Below are 27828 nucleotides of genomic sequence, written 5' to 3' on the forward strand. Positions count from 1 at the left end.
AACTTTTGAGTACTTACTGAAAGTTGGGTGGTTGATCATCATAATAGGCTGGTCTGTAGACAGATCTTGAAGGGACTGGCCAAAGAAAATTCAAAGAAGGTAGGACTGCTGTGAAAAACTGCAGTGGGAGAATATGCACTTCATAGTAGTCATGAGTGTACTCTCATATATTGAAAAATAGGAAAGAAGACAAATACTATTTGTGTCTTCAGTTTCTGGCGTGTACACTTAAAGCTTGTCTAAATATATGAAAGAAATTTACTTTGTTTTTCCACAGCAATGTTTTGTGTATCTATTTCAGCCAACTGTAGCTTTTTGCTTTGAACCATCACATGAAAGCCTCCTAGAATGAACTCATCTTTTCCAGAAAATAGTAATAAGTATAGCTGAAAGATTTCAATTCTAATTTATTTTGCCACAAACCTATATGTGTATCTGTGTGCAAATAATGACTTATTAGCGTACTATAATTATACATTTCTTCTTGAATTACGAAGGCACGTATCTATTCAATTATGTAGTTCTCTCAGTTTTGTGCTATTTTCTTTCATCCAAATATTTTTCAAGAAAAATCCTTCATTTGGCACATAATTGTCAAAAAACAAAAGTTAAAAAAACTATTAAATATATTACTCTTATTGACTATCTTATAACCTTAAGTATCCTGTTTTATTTCTAGTATCTTTAATTTACTCATTCATTCAATAATATGCATTGAACATCTGCTTAGTGATAGTTCTGCTCTAGGTATTGTGGATATAGTAATGCATCTGTGGAGTTTACCTTCTAGCAGAACCTTAGAGTGAATGAGTAAATACAGAATATCGCATAATTATTATACATTTATTTCAGATAGTGTACCCCAACAAGTCTTCCAACTCTATTGTTAGAAGCTTACATTGAAAAATACAATTCATACAGAAATGTATACATTATAAATGCACAATTCCATGAATTTTTATACATAGATAGACCACATGAGTGTAGCCAGTTCTGGGGTCAAGAAACAGAATACTATTAGCTTCTCCTTATGTTCCCTTCTAGTTACTGCCTCTCCCACAAAGGGTACATTATCCTTACTCTAACAGCCTAATTTTCCTGTTTTTGTGCTGTTTATATAAATTTTGTCACATGGTATATATATATTTTTATCTACAAATAAGGATAAATCAGTCTGAATATGTAACTGCCAGTTATTAGTCAGCATATCACTGTATATAGTTCTAGATAGACGGAAGACTCTAGCCAGTCTCGACAAGAAGATTTCGTAACTATTTTGAAATGAGCAAAGTGTATATCTCTACAAAGAGTAAATATTTTTAAATTTATAGGATGACTTAATGAGAATCACTGTTTAGCTTTCTAATTGAGTTAGACAAAAGACACTGAATGTTTCCCATGATAACATATGCACACATATATGCAAACATACACTCATGTACATGTACATATACATTTATACATATATATTGCGATTGAATACCTCGAGGAAGTTTACAAATGCTAAGCTAAAGGATTGGAAGAATTTCAAAGAACAGCATGACTTTCCAAAATATGACATATTTACAGGTCCTGGACTTCCTGGAGTCCATCTGTCTCCTTGGAAATACTTCAGGGTCGGCTGCCAAGGATAAGAAAGGATGAGGGGAAGTCAGAGGCCAAGTCTCCCCATGCCTACTTCAGCAAACACAGTTTAGATACACGTGCAGTACTTGCCTTAAAATAACTTCTCTTCATGAAAACAAAACAGTTTCCATGTTTAGGCCAAACTGAATAAGTCTTTTTGTCTGCACTTAGTTTTGATTTAAAGTCATCAGTGAGTAACTGTTGAGATGAGTGCTCAAAAGCCAAGCTTATTCAATGTGTAGGGTAGTTCTTAGGATGAAATGATAGGATTATCAATGCATTTTATCACACCTCACCAGCAAACAGAAGACTAACTGCAATTGCTCTATTATAAAGTAATTTACAAAGCAGTGCTTGCATACTAATGTGTGTCTACATGTTTACAAGTTTTCTCTAAGTTAAAAAGAAACAAAAGTAGATTGCTTGAATATTTGTCTTAATTTAACATGAGCAGAACTGCACTCTGCAGATTGGTCTTTGGTAAGTTACAGCAAAAAAATTATAGAGCTTTCCTAAAAACATCTAACATAGTAGCTTCCATATTATAGGCGTAGTCACTCAAATATGTGTAAAATAAATCAGGGTCCCTTTGGATGTGGGAGTTAGGATAAGAAAATATAATATCAAATAATTGAAGTGTGAAAAGTATTAATGATAATACTTCCCATAGATAACTGAGTTAATATGCAAAGTGAGATTTATCTAGAAAATAAAAATACAAATAATATTTTAACATTTCAAAGTATTCTTTCTTATTTCAGTGATTGCAAGTTCAATTTTTATTTTTAAAAAGTAACTGTTTTTCACTTTTTTATATTTAGGACTATCGTGCCGTCATTGAGAAACTTCCAGAGGACGACAAACCTAGTTTCTTTGGTCTGCCTGCCAATATTGCTCGCTCATCTCAGCGCATGATCAGTTCTCAGGTAACCTAAAAAGAAGATCTACCTTCAAGAAAAGTTGCTAGTGAGCCTGAAGGAGACAAAATTAAATTTGATTTAGTACTATAGACCCCACAAGCTTTATTTAAACATTTTATTTTATTTTCACAACACATTCCAGTTTTGCTTTAAATATACTTTTAAAAATATTTAATTTTCTGATTTTTTTTTCTTTTTAAACTTTTAGATTCGGGGGAAATGTGCAGATTTGTTACATGGATAGATTGTGTGTCGTAAGGATTTGGTGTACTGATTATTTCATCACGTAGGTAATAAGCATAGTGCCCAATAGGTAATTTTTTGATCCTCCCTCTTCTCTCACTCTCCACCCTCAAGTAGACCCTGGTATCTGTTGTTCCCTTCTTTGTATCCATGTATACTCAGTGTTTAGATCTCACTTATAAGTGAGAACATGTGGTATTTGGTTATCTGTTCCTGCATTAGTTTGCTTATGAAAATGATCTCCAGCTCCATCCATCCTTGCTGTGAAGGACATGGTCTTGCTCCAGCTCCTTCACTTCCTTGCTGCAAAGGACATGGTCTTGTTCTTTTCTTATGTTGCATAGTATTCCATGTTGTCTGTATATCCCATTTTTTTTATTCAGTCTACCGTTGATGGCCATTTAGGTTGACTCCATATCTTTGCTATTGTGAGTAGTGCTGCAGTGAACATTCACGTGCATATGTCTTTATGGTAGAACTATTTATATTCCTTTGAGTATATACCCAATAATGGGATTGCTGGGTCAAATGGTAGCTCTGTTTTAAGTTCTTTGAGAAATCGGCAAACTATTTTCCACAGTGGTTGAACTAATTTGCATTCCCACCAGTGGTGTATAAGCATTCCCTTTTCTCTGCAACCTTGACAGCACCTGTTATTTTTTGACTTTTTAATAATAGCCAATCTGATGGGTATGAGGTGGTATCTCATTGTGGTTTTGATTTGCATTTCTCTGATGATCATGATGTTAAACATTTTTTCATATGTTTGTTGACCACATGTATTTCTTCTTTTGAGAAGCGTCTCTTCATGTTTTTTCTTTGCCCACTTTTTAATGGGCTTGTTTTTTGTTTGTTAATTTCTTTAGGTTCCTTATAGATTCTGGACATTGGATCTTTGTTGAGTACATAGTTTGCAAACATTTTCTCCTATTCTGTAGGTTGTCTGTTTACTCTGTTGATAGTCTCTTTTGCTCTGCAGAAGCTCTCTAGTTAGGTCTCATTTGACAATTTTTGTTTGGGTTGCAATTGCTGTTGGCATCTTCGTCATGAAATTTTTGCCAGGGCCAATGTTCAGAATTGTATTTCCCAGGTTGTCTCCCAGGGTTTTTATAGTTTTGGCTTTTACATTTAAGTCTTTAATCCATCTTGAGTTGATTTTTGTATATGGTGAAAGGAATGGGCCCAGTTTCCATCTTCTGCACATGGCTAGGTAGTTAACCCAGAACCATTTATTGAATAGGAAGTTCTTTCCCCACTGCTTGTTTTGTTGACTTGTCAAAGATCGTCAGATTGTTATAGGTGTGTAGCTTTATTTCTGGGCTCTCTATTCTGTTCTATCGGTCTATGTGTCTGTTTCTTAGTTCTCTTTGTGGAGATCTTTCACCTGTATACTACTGTTAATACTTCTGGTTTGTATTATGAAATTCTCATAGTGAATTTTTCCATTCCAGAAGTTCAGTTTGGTTCTTCCTTAAAATGCCTGTTTCATTTTTTAGCTCTTGGATTGATTTACTGGATACTTTGGATTCCTTGGATTGGATTTCAACTTTCTCCTGAATTTTGTTGAGCTTTTTTGCCACATTATGCATTCTTTGTCATTTCAGACATTTCAATCTGATTAGGGACCATTGCTGGTGGGCGGGGGATGGGCGTATAGTGGGCTCCTTTGAAGGTAAGGGGACACTGGCTTTTTGAATTGCCAGAGTTTTTTCTGATTCTCATCTGGTGGGGCTGGTGTTGTGTTAACTCTGATGCAAGTTGGGTGCACCCAGCTGGGATTGGTTTTGGATGCTTTCAAAGGGCCAAGGCTCTGTACAATGTCTTCATTTGTGGGTGAATTCTTGCACCTGATTTTCGGCATCTATTAGCAGAATAATGTTTAGTGTTGTAGTTTGGGCTGCAGTCCAATAGACGGCGCTTAGGAGTAGTGGCTGTTAGATAGGCTCTTAGCCCTGTGGTTTTTTTTGTATTTCCTTGATTTCCCAGGCATGTTCTTAGGGGCGGGGAATAAAACCATCTCACCAGGTCCCCCTCCTTGGCTTTGAGTGAGCCTCCTGTGATCATTGGCGCCTTGCCTAAGTTTCTTTTGCTACTTGTTCGGGGTGGTGGGGCTCCCTCTGACAGGCTGCAGCCGGGAGATAGACTGGCCATATGCTTTCTGGACCAGCCCTGTGGAGGGAGGTACGAACCGCTTCTGTGCTGGCCCACAAACCTGCACGTCCCACCCCCTCAGTGATCTGAGGGTGGGCGCTTCTCCCCTGCTCCAGTGCTGGCCGCAGATCTGGACTTAGTACTCCTGAGCTGCATACGCATTCCGGGGACACTGGAGCAGCCCTTGGCTTGGGGTCAGTCTCTGGCTGCGCTTGGGGATCTGAAATGCCCGTAGGTTACTTGGAAAATACTCAGATAGTGCAGAACACCCAGGCAGGGCTGTGGAGGCTACATTGTACACACGATCCTGCGGGGTGGCTATGGAGGGGCTCGGGGGTGGGAGGGCCTGCAGAACAGATGTGCCCTAATCCTGTGGGGGAAGCCAGCCCTGCTGTCTCTTGGCCGGGCAGTCAGATGATGCTAGAGCCTCTCGGAGGGTGATGGGGACTCCTGGGGAAATGGGCACTTACGGCCTTACTCTACTGCAGTGCAGCTGTCCTGCACACAAAAGCTCCTGAGCTCCACACCAGCTGAAGCACTGTTTCTGCCTAGTCCCCAGGCAGATCCTCCAGCACCTCCCACATCTCTGGGGGATGTGGAGTCCCCTGTAGCTAGGATCCCATAGGTCCAAGGTGAGGGTGAGATATCCCTCAGTCTCCTCACTCATCACTTCCTCAGGAGTTGCTTGGAGCCAGGAACAGCCCCAAGCATTATGGTAAGGCACATAGGGTTCCAGCTTCCTCCCTCTTCACCTTGGGCATCAGCCTCACTTCTCCATCTACTCTTGGTAGTGTTTTCTTTCCAAAGATCTACCCAAATTTTGTTGGATTACTTGATAATTTGGTATCTCTCAGTGGGAATGATTCTTCCTGGCTGCATCTAGTCAGCCATCTTGTCCAGCTCTCTCTATTTTAATGTTTAAACTCAAGTTCTACCCAAATACATACGTTCATGTGTGTATAATACATATATTTGAATACTCAGATAAAATTTTACAATACTTAAGCAAATAAGGTTAATATAATTAAAGGTTATTAAAAGAATAAAAGGTTATTTCATAGACTCCAATAAAGTATTTGCTTTGGGAACCTTATCAATAGAAGTTCAAGAGCCTTCTCTTCAAAGTTCTATTATTAACAACATGGCTTCTGCAACTGCTAGTCTCAGTATCATTCAGGTTCTGGGGAATCTGATTTAGCATAGTTTGGATCAATTATCTAATGAAGGTGATAGGGTAACATAGAGCAGATACAGCCTTACAGACTTAGAGATACAGGAGAAGAAATGCAGAATGTTCAGCATCTTCGTCTTACAAGGAGGCCAAGCAGCTACCTATATACATAGCTTATTTTGCTCCTGGGCCGTTAACAAGAGCCAAGGGTGTGCGGGTCATCTTGGTATGTAGAAGCTGTAGCCTTAGTTTCCCACCAATCTTCTATTTCATGTTAGCTACAAAAGTCCGGTGCTTGTATACCAACACACAGCTCCCCAGGCTAAGTGGAGTCCCAAGGAACAGGGGTTTCATGACACACTAGGCAGATAAAACGTTCCACGCTTATCTTAACTATGTAGTTTCTAAGGAAATAGTACCATGAGAAGATAGACTCCAATGTTATTTCCCCAGACTGTCCTGATTCAACCCAAACCTCATTTTACTTTTTGTCACTCAAATATACCAAAAAATTATCCCAAATTTATCATAATATGATCTAATTTCTACTAGTTTGTCTTGCCTTAGTATTCCAATTTTTATGAATACTTTTGGGATGAAACGAAGATAACATTCTTCCTAAGGTTTTTTGGTAACACATATTTTCTTATTTGTAATTAACTGTTAGTCTGTTTCACTACGTATTTTCTTGAGTACTTATTTTTTTAGTTACCATTTTTTACTTAAAAGGGTTTCATAGTGTCTCGATTATTGTAACATTTTATTTTTCAAATTATAAAGATGTATATGCAACTGAACTAATAAAATTTATATATTTAGAGATTTTTTTCATTCCAAGCCACGTTTAAAATGCCCTTATTTGAAAGTAAATATTCAGATACTACAAAGTTTGATTCGACACCAAGCCTGTCAATGTACCTGACAAGAAGTAGATTAGAAAACATTATTTATCATGCGCACGTTCAGGGATATAAGAACAGATATTGCATCAGGTATTTGATGATTTGGGCTTTTAAGGACAGGCTAATGCCAAAGTTGTATAGCCAATTTCGTACATGTATGAAGGCTGAAAATGAGTACATACATTCAAGGCAGTGACCACAAGTTGTGTCTATCTACTGCAAATTGTTGATGATACTTATGTACAGATGCTATGTGTCAGTAGTTAGGAGTTTTTTTCTTTTTGTAACCTGCAGTATACACACCACATGGCGTTCTCAACCACATCAGCTAATAGAGTCTTTTCCTCACCTTTCTCACTGTTTTTGTTTTGTTTTGTTTTGTTTGTTTTTTGTTTTTTGTTTTTTGTTTTTTTTTTTGAGACAGAGTCTGGCTCTGTCGCCCAAGCTGGAGTGCAGTGGCCGGATCTCAGCTCACTGCAAGCTCCGCCTCCCGGGCTCACGCCATTCTCCTGCCTCAGCCTCCTGAGTAGCTGGGACTACAGGCACCCGCCACCTCGCCTGGCTAGTTTTTTGTATTTTTTTAGTAGAGACGGGGTTTCACCATGTTAGCCAGGATGGTCTCAATCTCCTGACCTCGTGATCCGCCCGTCTCGGCCTCCCAAAGTGCTGGGATTACAGGCATGAGCCACCGTGCCCAGCTTTCACTGTTATAATTACTCTAGGGATGTTACATTAACCAAAATGTGAAAGTCAAAAGCAAGAGACTTTGGGTTTTGTTTTTGATGGTGAGGAGGGGGAGAGATAAATTTGATATATTAATTTGAATTGCCCATGCAATAACATTTATTTGAGTTGCCATAAAATATGTATTTGGAAATGTCTAGTAGGAACATAAATAAACGTAGGGAGGCTTCAGATGTAGATATGATAAAAAAAGATTTGACAAAAAAGCAGTACATCTGTGAGAGAGGAAGCTGTGGGAATTAGAGATTGATTGCTAGGGAGGAAGAAGCAGAAAAGAAAGATGCCTGAAGGTAGAATCCTGGGGAATATCTATAATTAACACATATTTGGAGATGGGAAAATCTTTGAAAGAATTTTAGCAAGAGTTATCTGCATTCAGAAAACAAGACAAGCAGAAGAACTTTAAAAGACAGTCTTCAGGTGATGGAAGGGGGTGATGCTGGTTGTTCAGGGAGTGGAAGAGGAAGGCTAAGTTATAAAGAATTGGGCATTATTCAGTATTTCAAAATCTTTTCTAGAATCATCTCTGTAGAATGTTGGAGGATAGAAATCTAATTGCAATAGTTTGGGAGGGAAAGTGGGTGAAAAAGTGATGCCGATGAATATAGGTGATTAATTTAGGAAGTTTGGCACTGACCAGATCTATGTCTCTACCAATAAAAGTTAAAGGCAAAATGTAGGTAATCTAATGTGAATACAAGATTCAGGGAGAAATTGTTACTATTGATGTTGGAAGAAACTGAAGCATGTTTTTTCTGTACTCTTTTATAGGATTCTGAGTTATTCAAGGGTAGAGCATGTATTTTTCTTTTACTTTTTTCGTTTTCTTTTTTTGTTGGGGGGTGGTGTGCCAGTACCTGTTTATGGATTGTACCCTTAGTATCCTTAGTACTTTCTATTAATGAATATTGCTTTTGTTTTAAAGATGTATTTTCCATTTAAAGCAACTATAAATATCATTTGAGTTGATTCAAAAAATTGGTTAAATATTTTTGCTATTAGCATTTTTGGCTATAGGCATTTCAAGATTTCTTTATATCTTTTCTAGAATTACTCTTGCCACTGCTTTTGCTTATTTAAATTCTTCATTCAATACTCAGTCCAAAGCTTATCCTCTCCTGAAGTATTTGTATTGATCCTCTGGTATTTTTTACTTTTATTTATCTCAGCTATCCAACATTATTTGCCTCTAATATAATATTAGAATAGGTTTTCGAATTTAAAAGTGAATAAAAATAGTCCCTGTTTTGAAGGAATTCAGTTTAGTGGGGAGAGAAATGTGTAGAAAAAGTCCCACTGCCGCATAAGTGGTAAAATAGAAACATGTGTTCTGCTAAGTATGTATCTTGTGAATTTATATCTGAATAAATACATGTACTTTTCATTTCATTGCTGAAGAAAAACTTTGCATGAATTAGATCATTTGTATTATGTTTGTACAAATTTCTGCAATCAAGACAGTTTGAGTAAATGAGAAACACTTTAAAATTAAGCTAAATTAAGTTCTTCTGAATAAATCTTTAAAGCAGAAATTATACTTCTCTTATAACTTCAGATTTAGCAATGTTTGAAATTTTGCTTCTTTTAAATTAAAAAAGTAATTGTAGTTTATACAGCTTTTTGTTTGGTTAAAACATACTTTTGTTTCAGAAAATGAAAACTAAACAATAAATTTTTAAATAACTAAAGCTCTAACCTATTATGATTAATATATATCTTTACCCAGATAGCACAATATCTTCTATGTGTTATGTATATTAACTTTTGTCTCCCCAGATAAATAAAACAGTTAAAATAGCACTTAGTAAATAATAGGTCCCTTTATGACAATGCTATTCTCTTTATCTCCTTCATGTCCCTCCTCCTCTGTACCAAAACTGGCCAGTCACAGTACTTTTATCTCTCTAATTAAGCAGCATATGGCACCAGCAGACTCAGACACTGAGACAAAAATGATACTTCTTTCACTGGATTTCATACATTGGAATGTTAGTAGTCTTGCTGGTGATCATACTTGGAGTGAAAAAAGGAAGGCTGTTGTAGTCAATAATAAGTAAACCAATGATGTAGAGAGCTTGAAAGAGCATTGTTTCTATTCTTTCAACAATAGAAGCCAGACAAACTGCAAATTTATAACTTTCTTTGAACCTCTCAGAGATGAAATTGCAGGGCAAAAACTCTATGAAATCTAAGGAGATGCTGCAGTTGCCTAAAAAGAAGTGACACAACACAAACATTTGCTTACCTGGGCATATGCACCCAGGCACTGTTAAGAATTCAGCTAGAATAGTTAATAAATTGGTCAAGGCCAAGTGTAGGCTGCTAGTGTATGAGGGCAACTGATATAGTTGTTCTTACCCCCTTACGGGCTTTTTCTCCATGGCCTCTTACCTGATGAGAGTATTCAGGAGTTTTTTTTGTGTCTGTGACAGAAACCTGAGGGAGAGATACACAGCTATTTTGTGGGGAGGGGTCCATAAAACTGCCCCTACCCTAAATAAAAGGAATCTGTAGACCCCCATTTTATATAAAAGGTATCTTCAGAGGAGTTTGAAACCTGTACTGCAAAAATCACCCTCAAATCCAGCCCAACTCCTCATTTAACACAAATCCCTAAAGGCCTATCAGAAAGAAAGTTATATGCATTTGTAAGCTTTAAAAGTTCCTTAGTCTTTACTGCTCTAGACAAAATTTCAGCTTCCAAGAAAACATTACAAAGTATATGAAAATGCAAGAAAAGGTACCACTCCAAGAGACAGAACAATCCAGAGAACCAGAAAAAGATAAGACATAGATGTTGGAACTACCTAACAGAAAATTTAAAATAATTACAATTTTTATGTTAATAGTTCTGATGAGGCCAGGTGCAGTGACTCAAACCTGTAATCCCAACACTTTGGGAAGCCAAGGTGGGCAGATCACGAGATCAGGAGATCGAGACCATCCTGGCTAACACGGTAAAATCCCGCCTCTACTAAAAATACAAAAAATTAGCTGGGTGTGGTAGCATGTGCCTGTAGTCACAGCTACTCGGGAAGGTGAGGCAGGAGAATTGCTTGAACCCGGGAGGCAGAGGTTACAGTGAGCCGAGATCGTGCCACTGCACTCCAGCCTGAGTCACAGAGCGAGACTCCGTCTGAAAAAAAAATAAAAAAAGTTTGATGAAAAAGCATGATATGCAAGATTAGATGTTTAATTTTAGCAGAGATATGAAAACTATAAGAATGAATAAAATGAAAGTGCTAGAAATAAAAAGCACAGTAACAGAGATGCAGACTGTCTTCAACAAGTTTATAGACTTGATATAGCCAAGGAAAGAATCAGTGAAATTGAAGATAGAGCAATAGAAGTTACCCAAACTGAAACATAAGGAGAAAAAAATGGAAAAAAAAAAAAAAATAGAACAAAGCATCCATGAATTGTGAGACAAAATCAAACAATCTAACCATTGTGTAATTAGTATTCACAAATCCACAAAGCTTAAAGGACGCCATGCTGGATAAATTCCCACCACCTCGCCCTCTCTTAAACAACAAACACACATAGGCATAAAATACTAAAACTGAAAAAGACTGAAATACTGAAGCTAGCAGCAGGGTAGAGAAAGTGTTGTGGGAGAAACACACACCACATACAAAGAAATACTAGAGCAGCCTTTTCCTCAGAAGTCATTCAAGTCAGAAGATAATGGAATCGTGGTAACTTTAAAGTGCTCAATGAAAAAACTAGAAACCACAAATTCTAACTCAGCAAAATATCTTTCAAAATGAAATAAATTAAAGTCTTTCTTGGCTGGGCATGGTGGCTCACGCCTGTAATCCCAGCACTTTGGGAGGGCAGATCACTTGATGTCAGGAGTTCGAGACCATCCTGGCCAACATGGTGAAACCCCATCTCTACCAAAAATATAAAAAATTAGCTGGGTGTGGTGGTGTGTGCCTGTAATCGCAGCTACTCAGGAGGCTGTGGCAGGAGAATCGCTTGAACCCAGTAGGCAGAGGTTGCAGTGAGCCAAGATTATGCCACTACACTCCAGCCTGGGCAACAGAGCGAGACTCCAACTCAAAAAAAAAAAAAATCTTTCTTAAATAAAACAGAATTTATTGCCAGCAAACTTACTCTATAAGATTGTTACAGGAAGTTCTTCAAACAGAAGAGCTATGTTTCCAGGCAGAATATAAATATAATTACATATTAACATACATTTGAATGTTTATAAGCCAAATAACTTTGTTTATAATTTAATACATAGCAACTATAAAAGTATTTCCATATTTTTGAATTCAAAGTCAAATTGTCATAAAATTGTGTGTGTAAAAAATGTAGAATTATTATAAGGTTCATGTGGGTTTTTTTTGTTTTTTTGTTTTTGAGATGGAGTCTCGCTCTGTCACCCAGGCTGGAGTGCAGTGGCATGATCTTGGCTCACTGCAAGCTCTGCCTGCCGAGTTCACACCATTCTCCTGCCTCAGCCTTCTGAATAGCTGAGACTACAGGTGCCTGCCACTTCACCAGGCTAACTTTTTGTATTTTTAGTAGAGACGGGGTTTCACCTTGTTAGCCAGGATGGTCTCAATCTCCTGATCTTGTGATCCGCCCACCTCAGCCTCCTTATGTGTTTTTAAAAAGGAGGCTTCTGAAAACCTTGATGTGTCATTGAGATTCAGTTCTACTATACTGGCCTCCCAACAGGAAATCCTGTATTATTCATGGGAGGGAGTGAATGCGTGGTTGTGGATATGGGTACACACGACTATTTTTTAATGGGATGTGTATTTGGTGGATTTTACCAAGAAGTTCTTTCTAAGGATATATTTTAATTCTAATGTATCTTATCTGTCAAAAATCCAATAAACAGAAGAAAGTTAATAGAAAATTTTATCATCATCATCATTTAAAGACCATAGAAAATTAACTTTAATGTAGAAATTTCTTTTTCTCTTTTAGTGGAAATTAGATTTTGAAAACATCTATAAGTTAAACTCTAGGAGGTTTCTTTTATTCAGTAATATCATGGTTTTATGTAACTGTTTTATCTTTTTCTTTTAAATTCTTATTTTTCCTTTAGATGTTTGCATTTGTTAATAACGATTCAGTGATGGCACATTCTCTAGGCTAAGAACACTTGCAGCATGTTGCCTAGAAAGAAATGGTGTAAAATTTGTTATTTTTGAACAAAAGTCAGAAAAATATGGGCCAACTTTACCTTTGAAAATATCCTAACTAATTTAATGATTTGAATGAAATCGAGATGCAATAAAATCTTAATTTAAAATTTTTCCATCTCTGTTAATTCCTGAGGCAAACACAGTAATCTATTCTAGTCTCTTCACTAGGTAGCTATGTAGCTAGTAAAACATTGAGGATTCTACTGGTAAAGAAAAAAAGCAAGCAAGGATAGTGGGGTAAATTTGGTATTGCTGGCACAGGTAGGGTAGAACAGAATTTGGCTACAAGGAATATCTATTGTAAATCAATTATAAATTGTAAATTGGATAAATCAGTTTGTAAATTTAAATATCAGATGTAAAATTTGGTTTTCATTCTAACAATTCCATGTAATGAGGTTTTTTTTTTCAATTACAAAAACCATTTTTAGTTACCAAAAAGTTTTAGTTGGCATTTTATTACTTTTTAAAATAAATTCAAAGTTTAGTATCAGTAACTAATATGTAATATCAATATAAATAGCCTATAAATACTTGTCTTAAATTTGAAGATTTTGATATACTCCAGCAATTGAAGACATTAAGTACCCAAGAAATGTCCATTTAAATTTGAAAATGTTCTGGTAAGCAAATTTCTTAAATAATTAAGGTAGAGAGGATTTTTGTTTCATGGTAGAATTGGCTGCTTGTAGAACAAAGACCACAGTAGACTACTACAGTATGATAGTTTTGCAGAATATAAAGATTGCTGTGGAATAATCTTTCCACATGCTGCAGAGAGAAGGGTATTTTCTAGTAATCTTCTCTGCAACTTTCAGCTGTAAAATGAACCCTGTTAAACATACAGACACCAGAGAAAGGAAATGTTCCTTAATTATTCACCTTGAAGAATTTGGAATTATTTCTTCAGTTTAGCAAAATATCTTGCCCATAATTACCATATGTATTAGGGCTTTATGGATTAAAATACCATGTTTGGAAAATGGCTGCAAGAGGTATTTTTCAATGTCCCTTATTTTGTCATGGCATTTCTCTGATTTTGCATCCAATAGTGCATTTTAAAGGCATCTATCAGCATTTTAAAATTTGTTTCTGTAGGTCAGTGTTGACATTTCCCTTTGAAAAAAAAAGAGGAAATGAGGGAATGGAAGGAATAAGCAACATGCAAGTTGATAGACTAATAAACATATTTCTAACCTCTTTAATGACTATACAGTTCTTGGTCCTTTAAGTTTTTACATAACAGAGCTGCCTGCCCTGGTTTATATGGAATGTTTCAATCAGAGGCTTCTCCTAGTTTCAAAAGTAGAAATATGGAAAAGTTAGAAGCTGTGCGAAAATTATGATCTAGGAATGAAGGAGAAAAATAGGATGTTTGGTGGGGGAAAAGCATAGCTCTGGCCATGAGATTAGCAGAGAGGAGAAAAATATGCTTTTGAAAATTGTTTTTTAAAATGGGAACCTTACAAGGAATCTCTTTAAGTCTAAGAACAGCGCTATAATTTTTATATTGCTAGAATTATATGAAATACCATTACTGACCCAGCCATCATGTATTACAAACCAAACTATGCCAATCAGATAGCTTTACTTAAACCTCTTTTAAAATTGTGATTTTATCTTTTCCCATATACAGTTCGTTAGTTTTTAGTGTATATGTGGTGTTATCCTTTTAACCTTTGTTTATGATGATGATAATGATGATGATAATGATTTTTATACTTCTTGTGCTCCCTGTAATAGATTTTGTGGTAAGCATTTTATATGAATTACTTCACTTAACTCTCGGAATAAGAGAGGTTACTGTCAAACTCATTCTATACTTGAGGATATTGAGGCCCAGGGAGATTTTTATTTTTCCCAAGATCACATCTTTAGAAAGTTCCTAAACTGGAACTTAAATGTGTTACTGAATACTGGTTCATGCCTGTATGACACACTCATAGAGCAAGGGTAAATAACTTGTGTTATGAGATTCAGTCGCTTTTCTCCATAAAGGTTTCACTTACCACATAACCTTATATGGGGAAAGAAAAAAGATCTCTTGCTTCGCAAAAGTAATTGGCAAAATATTCTTTTCTTGTTTTGTATTTTTTATGACTACATAGTTGTACATATTTATGGGGGACATATATTTGACAAAAGCATACACTGTGTAATGATCAAATCAGGGAATTGCAATATCCGTCACCTCAAACATTTGTCACTTTTTTGCATTGAGAACATTCCAAATCCACTTCTGTAGTTATTTTGTAATATACAATAAATTATTATTAACTATAGTTTCCCTGCTGTGCCACCAAACACTAGGTCTTATTACTACTATATAACTGTATTTTTGTACCCATTAACCAACCCCCTTTTTATCCTACTCTCCCTCCCAACCCCTATACATACCCTACCCAATCTCTGGTAACTGTTATTCTACTCTCTATCTCCATGAGATCAACTTTTTTAGCTCCCAGGTATGAGTGAGAATATGCAGTATTTGTCTTTCTGTACCTGGCTTATTTCACTTAATATAATGTCTTCCAGTACTATCCATGTTTTGCAAGTGACAAGATTTTATTCTTTGTTATGGTGAAATAATATTCCGTTGTTTATTTGTACCATATTTTTTCTTTATCCATTCATCTGTTGATGGGCGCTTAGGTCAATTCCATATCTTGACTATTGAGAATACTGCCGTAATAAACACAGGAGTGCAGATACCTTTCCAATATACTGATTTCTTTTCTTTTGGATATATACCCAGCAGTGAGATTGCTGGACTTTTGGGAACAGGCCCCCAAATCTGGCCATAAACTGGCCCCAAAAGTGGCCATAAACAAAATCTCTGCAGTACTGTGACATGTTCATGATGGCCATGACGCCCACGCTGAAGGTTGCGGGTTTACTGGAATGAGGGCAAGGAACACCTGGCCCACTCAGGGTGAAAAACCGCTTAAAGGCATTCCTAAGTCACAATAGCATGAGTGATCTGTGCCTTAAAGACATGTTCCTGCTGCAGATAACTAACCAGGGCCCATCCCTTTATTTCGGCTCATCCCTTTGTTTCCCCTAAGAAATACTTTTAGTTAATCTATAATCTGTAGAAACAAGGCTTATCACTGGCTTGCTGTCAGTAAATATGTGGGTAAATCTCTGTTCAAAGCTCTCAGCTCTGAAGGCTGTGAGACCCCTGATTTCCAACTCCACACACTGTATTTCTGGGTGTGTGTCTTTAATTCCTCTAGTGCCGCTGGGTTAGGGTCTCCATTACCAAGCTGGTCTTGGCACTGGACAATATAGTGTTTCTATTTTTGGTTTTTTAAGGAACATCCATATTGTTTCCATAGTAGCTTACTAATTTACCTTCCAACTGTGTATGAAGATTCTCCTTTCTCTACATCCTCCCCTGCATCCATTATTTTTTTGTCTTTTTGATAAAAGCTCTTTTAACTGGGGTGAGATGATATCTCACTGTGGTTTTGATTTGCATTTCTCTGATGAGTAGTGATGTTGAGGATTTTTTTCTCTACCTGTTGGTCATGTGTATGTCTTCTTTTGAGAAATGTCTGTTGAGATCTTTTGCCTGTTTTTTAATCCGATTATTTGTTACTTTGCTATTGAATTGTTTGAATTGCTTATATATTCTTGTTACTAATCTCTTGTCAGTTAAATAGTGTGCGTGTATTTTCCCCTGTTCTTCAGATTGTCTCTTTGTTGATTGTTTTCTTTGCTGCACAGAAGCTTTTAAGCTTGACATGATCCCATTTGTCCATTTTTGCTTTGGTTTCTTGTGCTTTCGAAGTCTTCTTCAAGAAATCTTTGTCCAGATTGGTGCCCTGAAACATTTCCCCAGTGTTTTCTTCTAGTAGTTTCACAGTTTCAGGTATTATATTTAAGTCTTTAATCCATTTTGATTTGATTTTTATATATGGTGAGAGACAGCTGTCTAGTTTTAATTCTTCTGCATAAGGATATCCCATTTTCCCAGTACCATTTGTGGTTCTTTCCTCAACGTGTTGGCATTTATTGAAGGTGAGTTGGTTGTAAATGTGTGGATTTATAACTGGGTTCCTTGCTGTCTTTCATTGCTCTATGTGTCTGTTTTTACGCCCATACTATGCTATTTTGGCTGCTATAGGTTTCTAGTATAATTTGGAGTCAGGAAGTATGATTCCTCTAGTTTTGTTCTTTTTGCTCATGATTGCTTTAGGTATTCTGGATCTTTTATGGTTCCATATAAATGTTAGGATTTTTTTTTTTTTCCATTGCTGTGAAGAATGTCCTTGATATTTTGGTAGGGATTGCACTGAATTTGGGTGATGTGGTCATTTTTACAATATTAATTCTTTCAAGCCATGCACATAAGATATCTTTCCATGTTTTTGTGTACTCTTCAATTTCTCTGTGTATTTTCATATAGCCTCTTTTCAAGCTCACCAATTCTTCTTCTGCTTGATCAGTTCCGCTGTTTAGACACTGATGTATTTTTCAGTTTGTCAACTGAATTTTTTAGCCAGGAATTCTGTTTTATTTATTTTAAAAATTATTTGAATCTCTTTCTTAAAGTTGTCTGATACAGAATTCCTTCTCTGTGTTATCCTGAAGTTTGTTGAGCGTCATGAAGACAGCTGTTTTGAATTTCTTGCCCGAGGTCACATGTCTTCATCACTCCAGGATTGGTCACCGGTGCCCTATTTAGGCTGTTTGTTGAGGTCATGTTTTCCTAGTTGTTCCTGATGCTTATGGACATTCATCATTGTCTGGGCATTGAAGTGTTAGATATTTATTTCCATCTTTGTGTTATGGCCTCGTTTGTACCTGTCCTTCTTGAGTGGGCTTTGAAGATTTCAAATATAATGGAGTGTTGTTACCAAAGCCTGTAGCTACTACAGCCATTTTAGCATTACCAGGTGCCCTAACCCAGGTATACTGTGACCCCTACAGACGCCTAGATATATAGCCTTGGTGGAGTTGGGCAAGGTAAGGCAGAATTCCCTGTGTTCCCAGGCAGAGTCTCTTGCTCTTCCCACTCTTTCCCCCAAGTGGAAAGGTCTTTATGCTTGGCTGCCTTTAGTTGGGTGAGGGGTGATACCTGCACTCCTGTGCTCGACACAGTTGACTGCATTAGAACACCATGAAAGCCAGAGGCCTCCCAGATCAGTGCAGCTTCCACCAGGGGTCACCCAAGGCCCATGGCCAACGCCATGTGCCTGCTACTGATGTGTTTATTCAAGGCTGGAGGCCACTTATCAAGTGGTGAGTTCTGCTAGGAGTCAGTTTATCCCACCAGAGTTGTAGATTCCCTTCTGGCCCTGGGTAGGTCAGGAAACACCATTCAAGAGCAAAGATCTGCAATTGAAGGCTTTAGGATTCCACTTGTGTTTGGGTTTTTGTGTTTTACTGTGGCTGAGCTTGTATTCATTTGCAAGACAAAGTCTTCTGTATACTTTCCCCTCTTTCCCACAAGTGGAAAGAATCTCTGCATTGCATTGCCTGGATTTGGGGGAGAGGTCATCACTGGAGCCAGCGTCATGCTGGATTGCACTCCAAGCCCTGTCTCTGATGCCGGTGCAGCACTGGGGCTTGCGCAAGTACTATAGTTGCTCTGGCCCAACTGTTCCTCACATTTATTAGAGGCCCAGGCCACTTCATTCCGCAGATGTTGAAGTAGGCTGAGACTTGGCTTTCTCTTTCTAATGATAGAGGCCTTCCCTCTGACCCAGGGATGGTCTGTATGCCTCCTCTATGAGCACTGGCAGAATTCTGCCTAGTGTTGTATTCCATTGTGATAGGGCATCACTGAGTTCCAGTGCAGTATCCCACACTCACTTCACTCTCCCTCTTCCAAATGCATAGATTATCAGTGTTATGCCACCTGGGTTTGGGGGAGGGATGTTGTAGATAATGCAAGGTTACCTAGATTATCCTTCCTACCCTTTTAAATGCCTCTCCCTTTGTTATTAAAGTTAGATACTGTGATTGCACACCTGATTTTTTTGTTTTTGTAATAGTGTTTTCTGGTGTTGATAGTTGTTTAATTTGGTGTTCCTGCACGGGGCATGATTACTAGAGGGTTCTGTTTGGTCGTCTTATTTTGCCCTTGTCTAAAGTCAGATCTTAATTACAAACGTATTTTTTTTTTTTTTTTTTTTTGCATTCTACAGATAGGGAAGCCTGAATAAAATTTGACATTTTGACATTAAGAAAATGTTGACATTAAAATCAATATTTTGCATTTACGTCATCTGCCTATGAAGCCTTATCTTTAGTTTCTATCCTCAGTAATTCTTCACAGCAGTAAACTTTATTGCTAAAGTATTTATGTGCAAGTAAAATATTGGATAAAAATAGGTAATTTGGTATTTAATGAAGTTGTTCTTCAGTATTATTTAAAATCCTGTCACATTTTATGGTAAATATTGATTTAAAGACTAAGTAGAATTTATGTCCATTGCTCATCTTAATACCTTGGTACCTAGGTATCTGAAACTCATGATAGTATATTAAACTCTTGGATTCTGAGGCTGTGTTTTAGTACAACTGTCATAACTACTGTCTGGCCAGCAATTTCAAAATGTAATAGCTGCACTGGCCATTGATACTGGTGGAGGTGAAGTAGTTGCTTCGCTCTGCCAAGAACAAACAAAGTAATGGCATAAAAAACAAATTATAGTTGTAAAGCAAGTCAGTATGACCATATAAATGATTAAGAAAGCTCGTAATAGTTACGAAGGTTAGAGATTTAAAACTCTAAGCAGAATTTGGGCCTTAAGTATATAAAATCAATGAGGAACACAAAGCTTTAACATGATTGGTGAAACCATTTTTTAAAGCCAGAGTTATACAGTCAAAGAAGTGACGAGGCTGTCTACTTGATTATTTTGAAAGCTGCTGTGTCCCATAACTATGCTGTTAAATTTAACAGTAGCACCCAGCTGCTATCTGTATACTTCACTTCTTTATGGAATCAATTCATTCAAAATCTTGGCAGGAGATCCATAAGTGCTAAACTGTTCAAATCTCTTGCTTTCTATTTCTCTTTCCTAGATTTGTTTCCATAAGATTGTAAAAGCAAAACTCAGATCACTTAACAGCTTTTTTCTTTTCTTCCCCCCTCTTTTAAAATTTAACAGTTGTTAAATCCACAGTTGCAGATTGAGATTATTTAAAGTAATCCTTAAACTGTCATAATTGCCTTTCCAGTTAAATTAAAATATGGGCAATTTCTCTCAGTGTAGTGTGGTTGACTACTTATATAAGTATTATCTGGGAAGTTAGTTTACAAGGTAGATTCCTAAGTTCTATCCCACATCTGTAAAATTAGACTATCTTGAAGTGGGGCTCAGGAATCTATTGTTTTTAACAAACTTTTGGGGCAATTCTTAGGCACCCTTAATTTTGGGAGTATCTGTACTTCAAAGAAACTGTAAAGAATTGCTAATTTTGGTATCCTAAATGTCATTAAATCTGTATATCTGATTCTTTCCTAAAATCTGGCCCAAATAGAGTCACATTTCTCATTTGACTATAGGTTCAGAATTTTAAAAACGTAGTAAAGTACTCCTGGAACGAACTTTAGAAATAATTGATTCCAAACTTAGATACTGAATTCCTAATGTTGTACACTTGTAAACAATAAGCTCTGCAGTATAACCCAGGTTTCTTGAATTATTTCAGTTCTTGCCATTGTAGGCTATTTCCAGGAATTCAGTTCTTTGAAACATTTTTATTTCAACCTGGGCAACATAGTGAGAACCCCTTCTCTACAAAAAATAAAAAAATTAGCTGCGTGTGGTGGCATATGCCTATGGTCTCAGGTGCTTGGGAGGCTGAGGTGGGAGGAGCACTTGAGCCTGGGAGGTTGAGGCTGAAGTGATCCATGATCATGCTGAGAGGTGAAGCCAGCTGGACTTCCTGGGTCGAGTGGGGACTTGGAAAACTTTTCTTACAAGAGTTTTGTAAAATGCACCAATCAGTGCTGTGTAAAAACGCACCAATCAGCACTCTGTAGCTAGCTAAAGGTTTGTAAAATGCACTAATCTGCACCCTCTAAAATGGACCAATCAGCACTCAGTAAAATGGACCAATCAGCACCCTATAAAATGGACCAATCAGCACTCTGTATTATGGACCAATCAGCAGGACATGGGCGGGGACAAATGAGGGAATGAAAGCTGGCCACCCAGCCAGCAGTGGCAACCTTCTCCGGTCCTTTTCCACACTGTGGAAGCTTTGTTCTTTCACTCTTCATAATAAATCTTACTGCTGCTCACTCTTTGGGTTTGTGCCACGTTTAAGAGCAGTAACACTGCAAAGGTCCAGGACTTGATTCTTGAAGTCAGTGAGACCACCAACCCACCGGAAGGAACCAACTCCAGATACATCTTGGGGGTTTGTCTGGGATATTGCCAAACAGTGAGTACCATCGGACCCCTTTTGCTTGCTATTCTGTTCTGTTTTTCCTTATAATTCGGGGGCTAAACACCGGGCACCTGTCAGCCAGTTAAAAGCGACTAGAGCGGCCACTGGACTAAAGACATGGATGTCAGGCTTTCTGGGAAAAGGCTCTCTGATAACCCCCGACTGTTTGGAGCTTGGAGTGTTGGTTTGCCTGGAACCAGCTTCTGGCTTTTCCTGTACTTAAGGGCTGAGCCAAGGGTCGACAGAGAGGAAAGCCATTCAGCTCCAGGGTCCCAACAAAAAGTTCGTTGACCCTGTAGCCATGAGCAGAGCTCTCAAAGTTACACTGACCAAGCATGACTCGCCCATCTATCTTATCTATTCTGACCCTTACCTCCTGGGTCCTAATGCCTGTCAGACAAACTTCCTCCCACCTCTCTTCTCTGAGGCTAGTCTCACTTCTAAAAACCACTCCCTGTCTCTGGTGCTTTTTTAGTTTCTCCTATAAGAATTATTTCTAGTATAAATTTCAGGACTCTGTTCCTTTCTTTATGTACCCAGGGTCACCAATCAGAAAGACATAATTTTTGCCCAAAGCCCCACTGGGGGCAGAGACTATCTGGAATTTTAGAATCCTTCCTCATACAAGCAGGCCTAACAAAAGCTATTCCCAAAGCTAGGATGTGGGGAGCCTCAGAAATGATATCCTTCCTATTCATATGATGAGAAGTGAGGACAAAAGGCATCACTCTTCCAAAATCAACTCTGGACACAATGCCACTGCATTCCTGTCCACGCAACAGACCAAGACCTTGTCAATAAAATAAAATAAAATAAAACTTTGTTTTCTTCAAATGAGTGTTTTGAACTTAGGACTTTCTGGAATTTGGTAACTGCCAGTTTTGTGCTTCCATTTAGATGAACAAATCTCCCCAAAAAGTGCTTTTCCTATATTGAGTTTGTGATTTGGTTTCATGGCTATAAGAAAAAAGTGTCATATTATTCCATATCTTAAGACTGTACACTTCAACAATTTCTAGCTGTGATTTATGGAATTAATAAATTCAGAGAAATGGTTAAGTACAGTTCTTAGAATAGTCTTCAGCAAAACTACTCTGTCACTTTTAGGAGTCAATGAATTTCTGGAGCAATCTGAGATAAACACTATGAAATTTTGGTGCAGACCCTTTTGACTTTTGTGCATCTTGTCAGTACCCTATGTAACCCAGAAAAAATGTTTTAAAAGTCATTTGAATCAACATTTACATAAACACGAAATCTTTCTGTAGAGATTTTAGATAGAGGCAAATAAGACTGAGTCTCTGGGCTGACTTCCTTATAATCTTAAACCAGTGCAACTCTATCCATGAAATAAGATATTCTAATAATAGGATAGACATTTTCGTATTCTATAGATGGTAACAGTAGTCGTTTTTCCTCCAGTCACTTCCCATCTAATTCAGAATAAATGCATTCAGAGACTTATGAGATCCTCTATCCTCAGGCCTTCTGCTCCCTCATTGCCTTTGTCCTCTGATCTTCCTCTTGCTCACTTTGTTGCAGCCACACCTGCTACACTTCCCTTGGGTTTCTGCCTTAGAGCCTTCATACCTTCTGTGCCTTTTGTCTGGAACATTCATACCCTAGATATCTGAATGGCTTAGTCTATTACTCCTTCTGGTCTCTGAATGTTACCTTACCAAACAGACCTTTTTGAGCGTTTATATAATATAGCAACCTCCCCCAACACTTAGTTCTACTTATTCTCCTTAACCTGCTTTGTTTTTGAAAGACTTCTTAGTACATTTATATATTCTTCTGATTTTGAATTTTTACTATCATTTCAAAATATAACCATTATATATATATATAAAAGAATAGGCTGGGTGCGGTGGCTCACGCCTGTAATCCCAGCACTTTGGCAGGCCGAGGTGGGCGGATCACGAGGTCGGCAGATTGAGACCATTCTGGCTAACATGGTGAAACCCCATCTCAAATTAGCCAGGCGTGGTGGCGGGTGCCTGTAGTCCCAGCTACTTGGGAGGCTGAGGCAGGAGAATGGTGTGAACCCAGGAGACAGAACTTGCAGTGAGCCGAGATCATGCCACTGCACTCCAGCCTGGGTGACAGAGTGAGACTCCGTCTCAAAAATATATATATATATATATATGTAACATTAATGTATTAATAAGTAATTAAAACATTAAAAGCATGAGGATATAATGAAACCCATGAACCAATAACTTCACCCAAGAATTAAGATATTACCATAACTTGCATCAACTTACGTGATTTTCTTCTATCCAATTCCCCTCCCATTCTGCTGAAGGACCCACCATTCTGACTGTTTTGTTTAAAACTCTTTTTGTGGTTTTACATATTTTTTAATAGTTCTATTATGTGCATGCATTCTTTCAATCTCTCACACATGCATTTGTGCCTAAAAACAGTTTGTTTTGCTTATTTTTTGAACATTATAAAGCATTATTGTAAGGGATATCCTAGGACTTGCTTTCTTCCTTCACCTCTGTCTGAGATTTATTATTGTGGTTGGTTTGGCTGTTGTTTCATTCTTTATTCTTATTGTACAATATTTCATTATGTAAATATAGCACAATTTGTGTATCTATTCCCCTATTGATGGACATTTGTGTTACTCCAGGTTTTTTTGTTTGTTTGTTTTTTGACTATTCACACAATGCTACTAGGAACATTTGTGGCTATGTCTCCCTACTGCATAAGCTCAAGAGTTTCTCTAGAGTATATGCTTAGGAATAGAATTGTTATGTCAAATTGTTTTTAGTGGTTGTACTAATTCACTCTTGTGCGAACAGTATGTAGTATCTTCATCCTTTTAATCCTACTAGTACTTGGTATTCTGGGATGCCTTTATTGTTGCCAGTCTGGTGAGTTAAAATGGTACTTCATTGTGATCCTGATTCACATTTTTTATTGCTGTGGAGTAGCAATGAGGCTGATGTGGCTTAAGCACAGTGAGGGAGAAGGGGAGTGGTGGGACATGAGGATGGGAGGTAGCTGGGGTGGAGGTGGACTAGGTCATAAGTCTTGTGAGCCACGAAAATAACTAGATTACTCTGGCAAAGTATGTTTTCAAGAGAATAGACTACTGGGGAGTAAGACTTAAAGAGAGATGTTAGAAAACAGTTGCAGTAAGCTAATGCTGTTGCTCAAAATGGTAGCAGGCTTGGGGAGGCAATTGTTATTAATAAAATTTCTGATTAGCTTTAGTTCTGTAAAAGTTATATATGTTTTTGTATAAGAGCTACATATTTCTATGTGCTAGCTACATATTCACTTACTTTCTCCTAAACGTACTTTGAAGCCCCAGAACTTTATTATTTTTTTCATAGTTTCAATAGCAATTTCATGGCAAAATTTTAAAAACCTGTTGTATTTATTCTTAAAATGTAATGACTTTTCTATTGCCAAAGATTTGAAGATTAATTGCTAGTGTAATAATTTTAGCATCATTGCATCGAATGGCTTTTATGAACCCAGCAGCTGTGGTTACTCATATTCAGCAGCTGTGGTTATCCTGACTCAAATGGTTTTTCATCAGTTATTAGGAAAGTCAAAAGTTCCTGGTAAATTCATTTTTGAAATTGGAAAGCTTAAGTTCCCATTTTTTTCTCAGATATACTCTATTTGAACATATTTCAAGAGCATATTTTTAGCCACAACTTAGCCAATAGCACCATCAGCAAAAAGAGATAATGTATTTGTACTTTTATACACAGTGTAATAACTTCTGATTTCTAATTGTAGGCAAATCTGAATTTGAATACTTTTCATATTTTGAGTTCTAAGACCATTAGACAAAAGCAAGTTGACTGAAGGATATCACCAGTCTATTTCATTTTGTAAAATACATAATGATGTTACATTTTTCCTTTTGAATATTTATGTAGAAATAATATGTTTACTAATATCATAGACTTGATTTTCAAACTTTTATTAGGTTATTCAGTAAGTTATAAAAGTGTCTCTTTGAAAATGCAGTTAAAGGGAAAGAACTATGTACTTATCTTTCCTTTGTGAATTATATTTCAAGATAACAAAAGTTGATAAAACTCTTCCTTATTGAATAATTCTAGATAATAAATATGGCAGTAATGATGAAATTTGAAAAATCATTATTTCACAAACTCTCATAAAATAATTGGTTCAGACAATGATTATCAGAGGTTGAACCCATTAGATGGAACGTTTCTGGGGGTGTTTGCAAGAGAAGGATAAGCTGTCACCACCTGTACTCTGTGATCAATCTTTGCATCAGAAAGAGGAGGCATTCAGACACTATGCGCCTTCGAATGTGATGAAATATGAAGTACAATTTCCAAAAGTATTCTTTCAAAAAGAGTAAACCTGAGCCTAATCAAGTTTTAGAACTAATTTACCATTAACAAGAAACATAGTTATAAAAGAACAAGGTAAATGACAACACTGGAACCAGAATGTGGGACAGTTTGCAAGATAACGAACTCAGTTTAATCAATAGGTTAATGGCAGGCAAAAGAGGCAAGCGAGAAGGACTTCTCTATATTAATAAGACTTAAAATACATAACAATTTATGACCTTTCTTTGAATCCTGATTTAAACAATTAAAACAAATTTTGAGACTGTCAGAGAAATTTAAATATGGGCTGGGTGCCATTAATGTGATGCCAATTAATTTTTTGTTTCTTGGGAGAAGTAATGGCATTATAGTAGCTATATCATTTTTTTTCTTTAGAGATACATACTGAGTATGTAGGAGTTAAATAACATGTGGTCTGGGATGTGTGTTAAAACGTAAGGAATAATAACAAAAGGGAGATGAATGAAGCAAGTGCAGGAAAGTGTTGACAGTTGTTGAATCTACATTCAACATATGGGTATCTTTGGGTTTCTTTGAAAATGTTCATAATAAAAATCAATTTTTGTTTATCTTTGGAAATGTTCATGGTAAAATTAATATTTAAAGTTTTTAAAATGTCATGTATATTTATATGTATGTTCTTGACCTTGTCACCCACCTTTTAGTACTCTCTTTTACACAGGTATTAGCACTTTTCTCCAAAAAAGTCTGGGGTGGGAGGTAGCATCCCCTATTATTGCAATGTTGAACATGGCAAACACTTTTCAAGTCGCTCTTATAGCTAGAGAACAGTCATGCCAGGCACCAACCCCAGTTTCTGAACAAGGAACTAGTGAATCAGAGAGGCAGTTTCTTTGCTCTCTTGAAAGGCAGTGGCAAACTAACCTACACTGAGTAAAAGGAAGTCAGTGATTGCCTAGTGATAGGGGAGGAAAGATTAGACGGGGGAGGGATTGTGAAGTACCAAGAGATAATTTTCGAGGTGATGAAAATGTTTATTATTTAACGCTAATTAGCAAGTTCTAACTCCTGGTAACATCCAGAACTGAAGGCAAAGGTGATGGAAAAGCCATAGCTTCTGTGTTCGTTTTCCTTTCCTTTTTCCACCAGAATAGGAAAGGTTTTCCTTTCCTTTTTCTATCCATAGAAAAAGGAAAGGTTTTCCTTTCCTTTTTCCACCAGAATAACCAGTGTTTAACTGGCCCTAGCCCAATTTTTAACTTTCCTGATAATTCTGTAAACTACCTAACATTGTTTTAATAATTATCTTTTTTTACTTTTTACAGCTTTATTGAGGTTAATTAGCATTCAGTAAACAGCACATATTTAGAGTGTCTATTTTGTTAATTTTTGAAATATGTATATAGGTTTGAGGCTATCACCACATCAAAATAATGAACATCCCCATTACCCCCAAAAGTTTTCTGTTAGCACTCCCTCCTGTTTCTTCTCCCCTATTCCCAGGCAACCACTGCTTTCTTTTTTATCAGTATAGATTAGTTTGCATTGTCTAGAGTTTTATATAAAAGAACAATACAGTTTACCATTTTCTTTATGGCTTCTTACTCAGCACAATTATAAGATTCATCTATGTTATATATATTAGGAGCTCTTCCTTTTTATTACTAAATAGTATTCCATTGTATGAATATACCACAATTTGTTTATTCATTCAGTCATTGAAGATATTAGTTTGTTTTTGGCTCTGATGTGGTTTGGCTGTGCCCTCGTCCAAATCTCATCTTGAATTGTAGTTCCCTTATCTCCCATATGTGAAGGGAGGGACCTCATGGGAGGTGATTAGATTATGGGAGGCAGTTTCCCCCAGGCTGTTCTCATGATTGTGAGTGAGTTCTTATGAGATCTGATGGTTTTATGAGGGGCTTTCCCTCCCCACATTGCTCTGCACTTCTCTCTCCTGTTCCATGTGAAGGACAAGTTTGCTTCCCTTCCACCATGATTGTAAGTTTCCTGAGGCCGCCTCAGTCATGCAAAACTGTGAGTCAATTATATCTCGTTCCTTTATAATTACCCAGTCTCGGGTATTTCTTGGTAGCAGCATGAGAGTGGACTAATGCAGGCTCCTACATTAAGCTGCTATGAATATTTAAACATTGATTTTATATCTTCGTG

At 37.1% G+C, this 27828-nt stretch overlaps 1 protein-coding gene across 2 annotated transcripts in view; it reads left to right on the plus strand.

Moving 5' to 3' along the window:
• Positions 1-27828, plus strand: part of DYNC2H1 (dynein cytoplasmic 2 heavy chain 1) — a 352433-nt gene that overhangs the window by 214734 nt on the left and 109871 nt on the right. For both annotated transcript variants that reach the window (XM_023208014.3, XM_023208015.3), the window contains one exon: positions 2448-2552. In XM_023208014.3, the coding sequence (XP_023063782.2) occupies positions 2448-2552 (105 nt within the window). The remainder of the gene's footprint in view (positions 1-2447; positions 2553-27828) is intronic.

Source organism: Piliocolobus tephrosceles, chromosome 13 (assembly GCF_002776525.5).
Source record: "Piliocolobus tephrosceles isolate RC106 chromosome 13, ASM277652v3, whole genome shotgun sequence".
Classification (NCBI taxonomy): Eukaryota; Metazoa; Chordata; class Mammalia; order Primates; family Cercopithecidae; genus Piliocolobus; species Piliocolobus tephrosceles.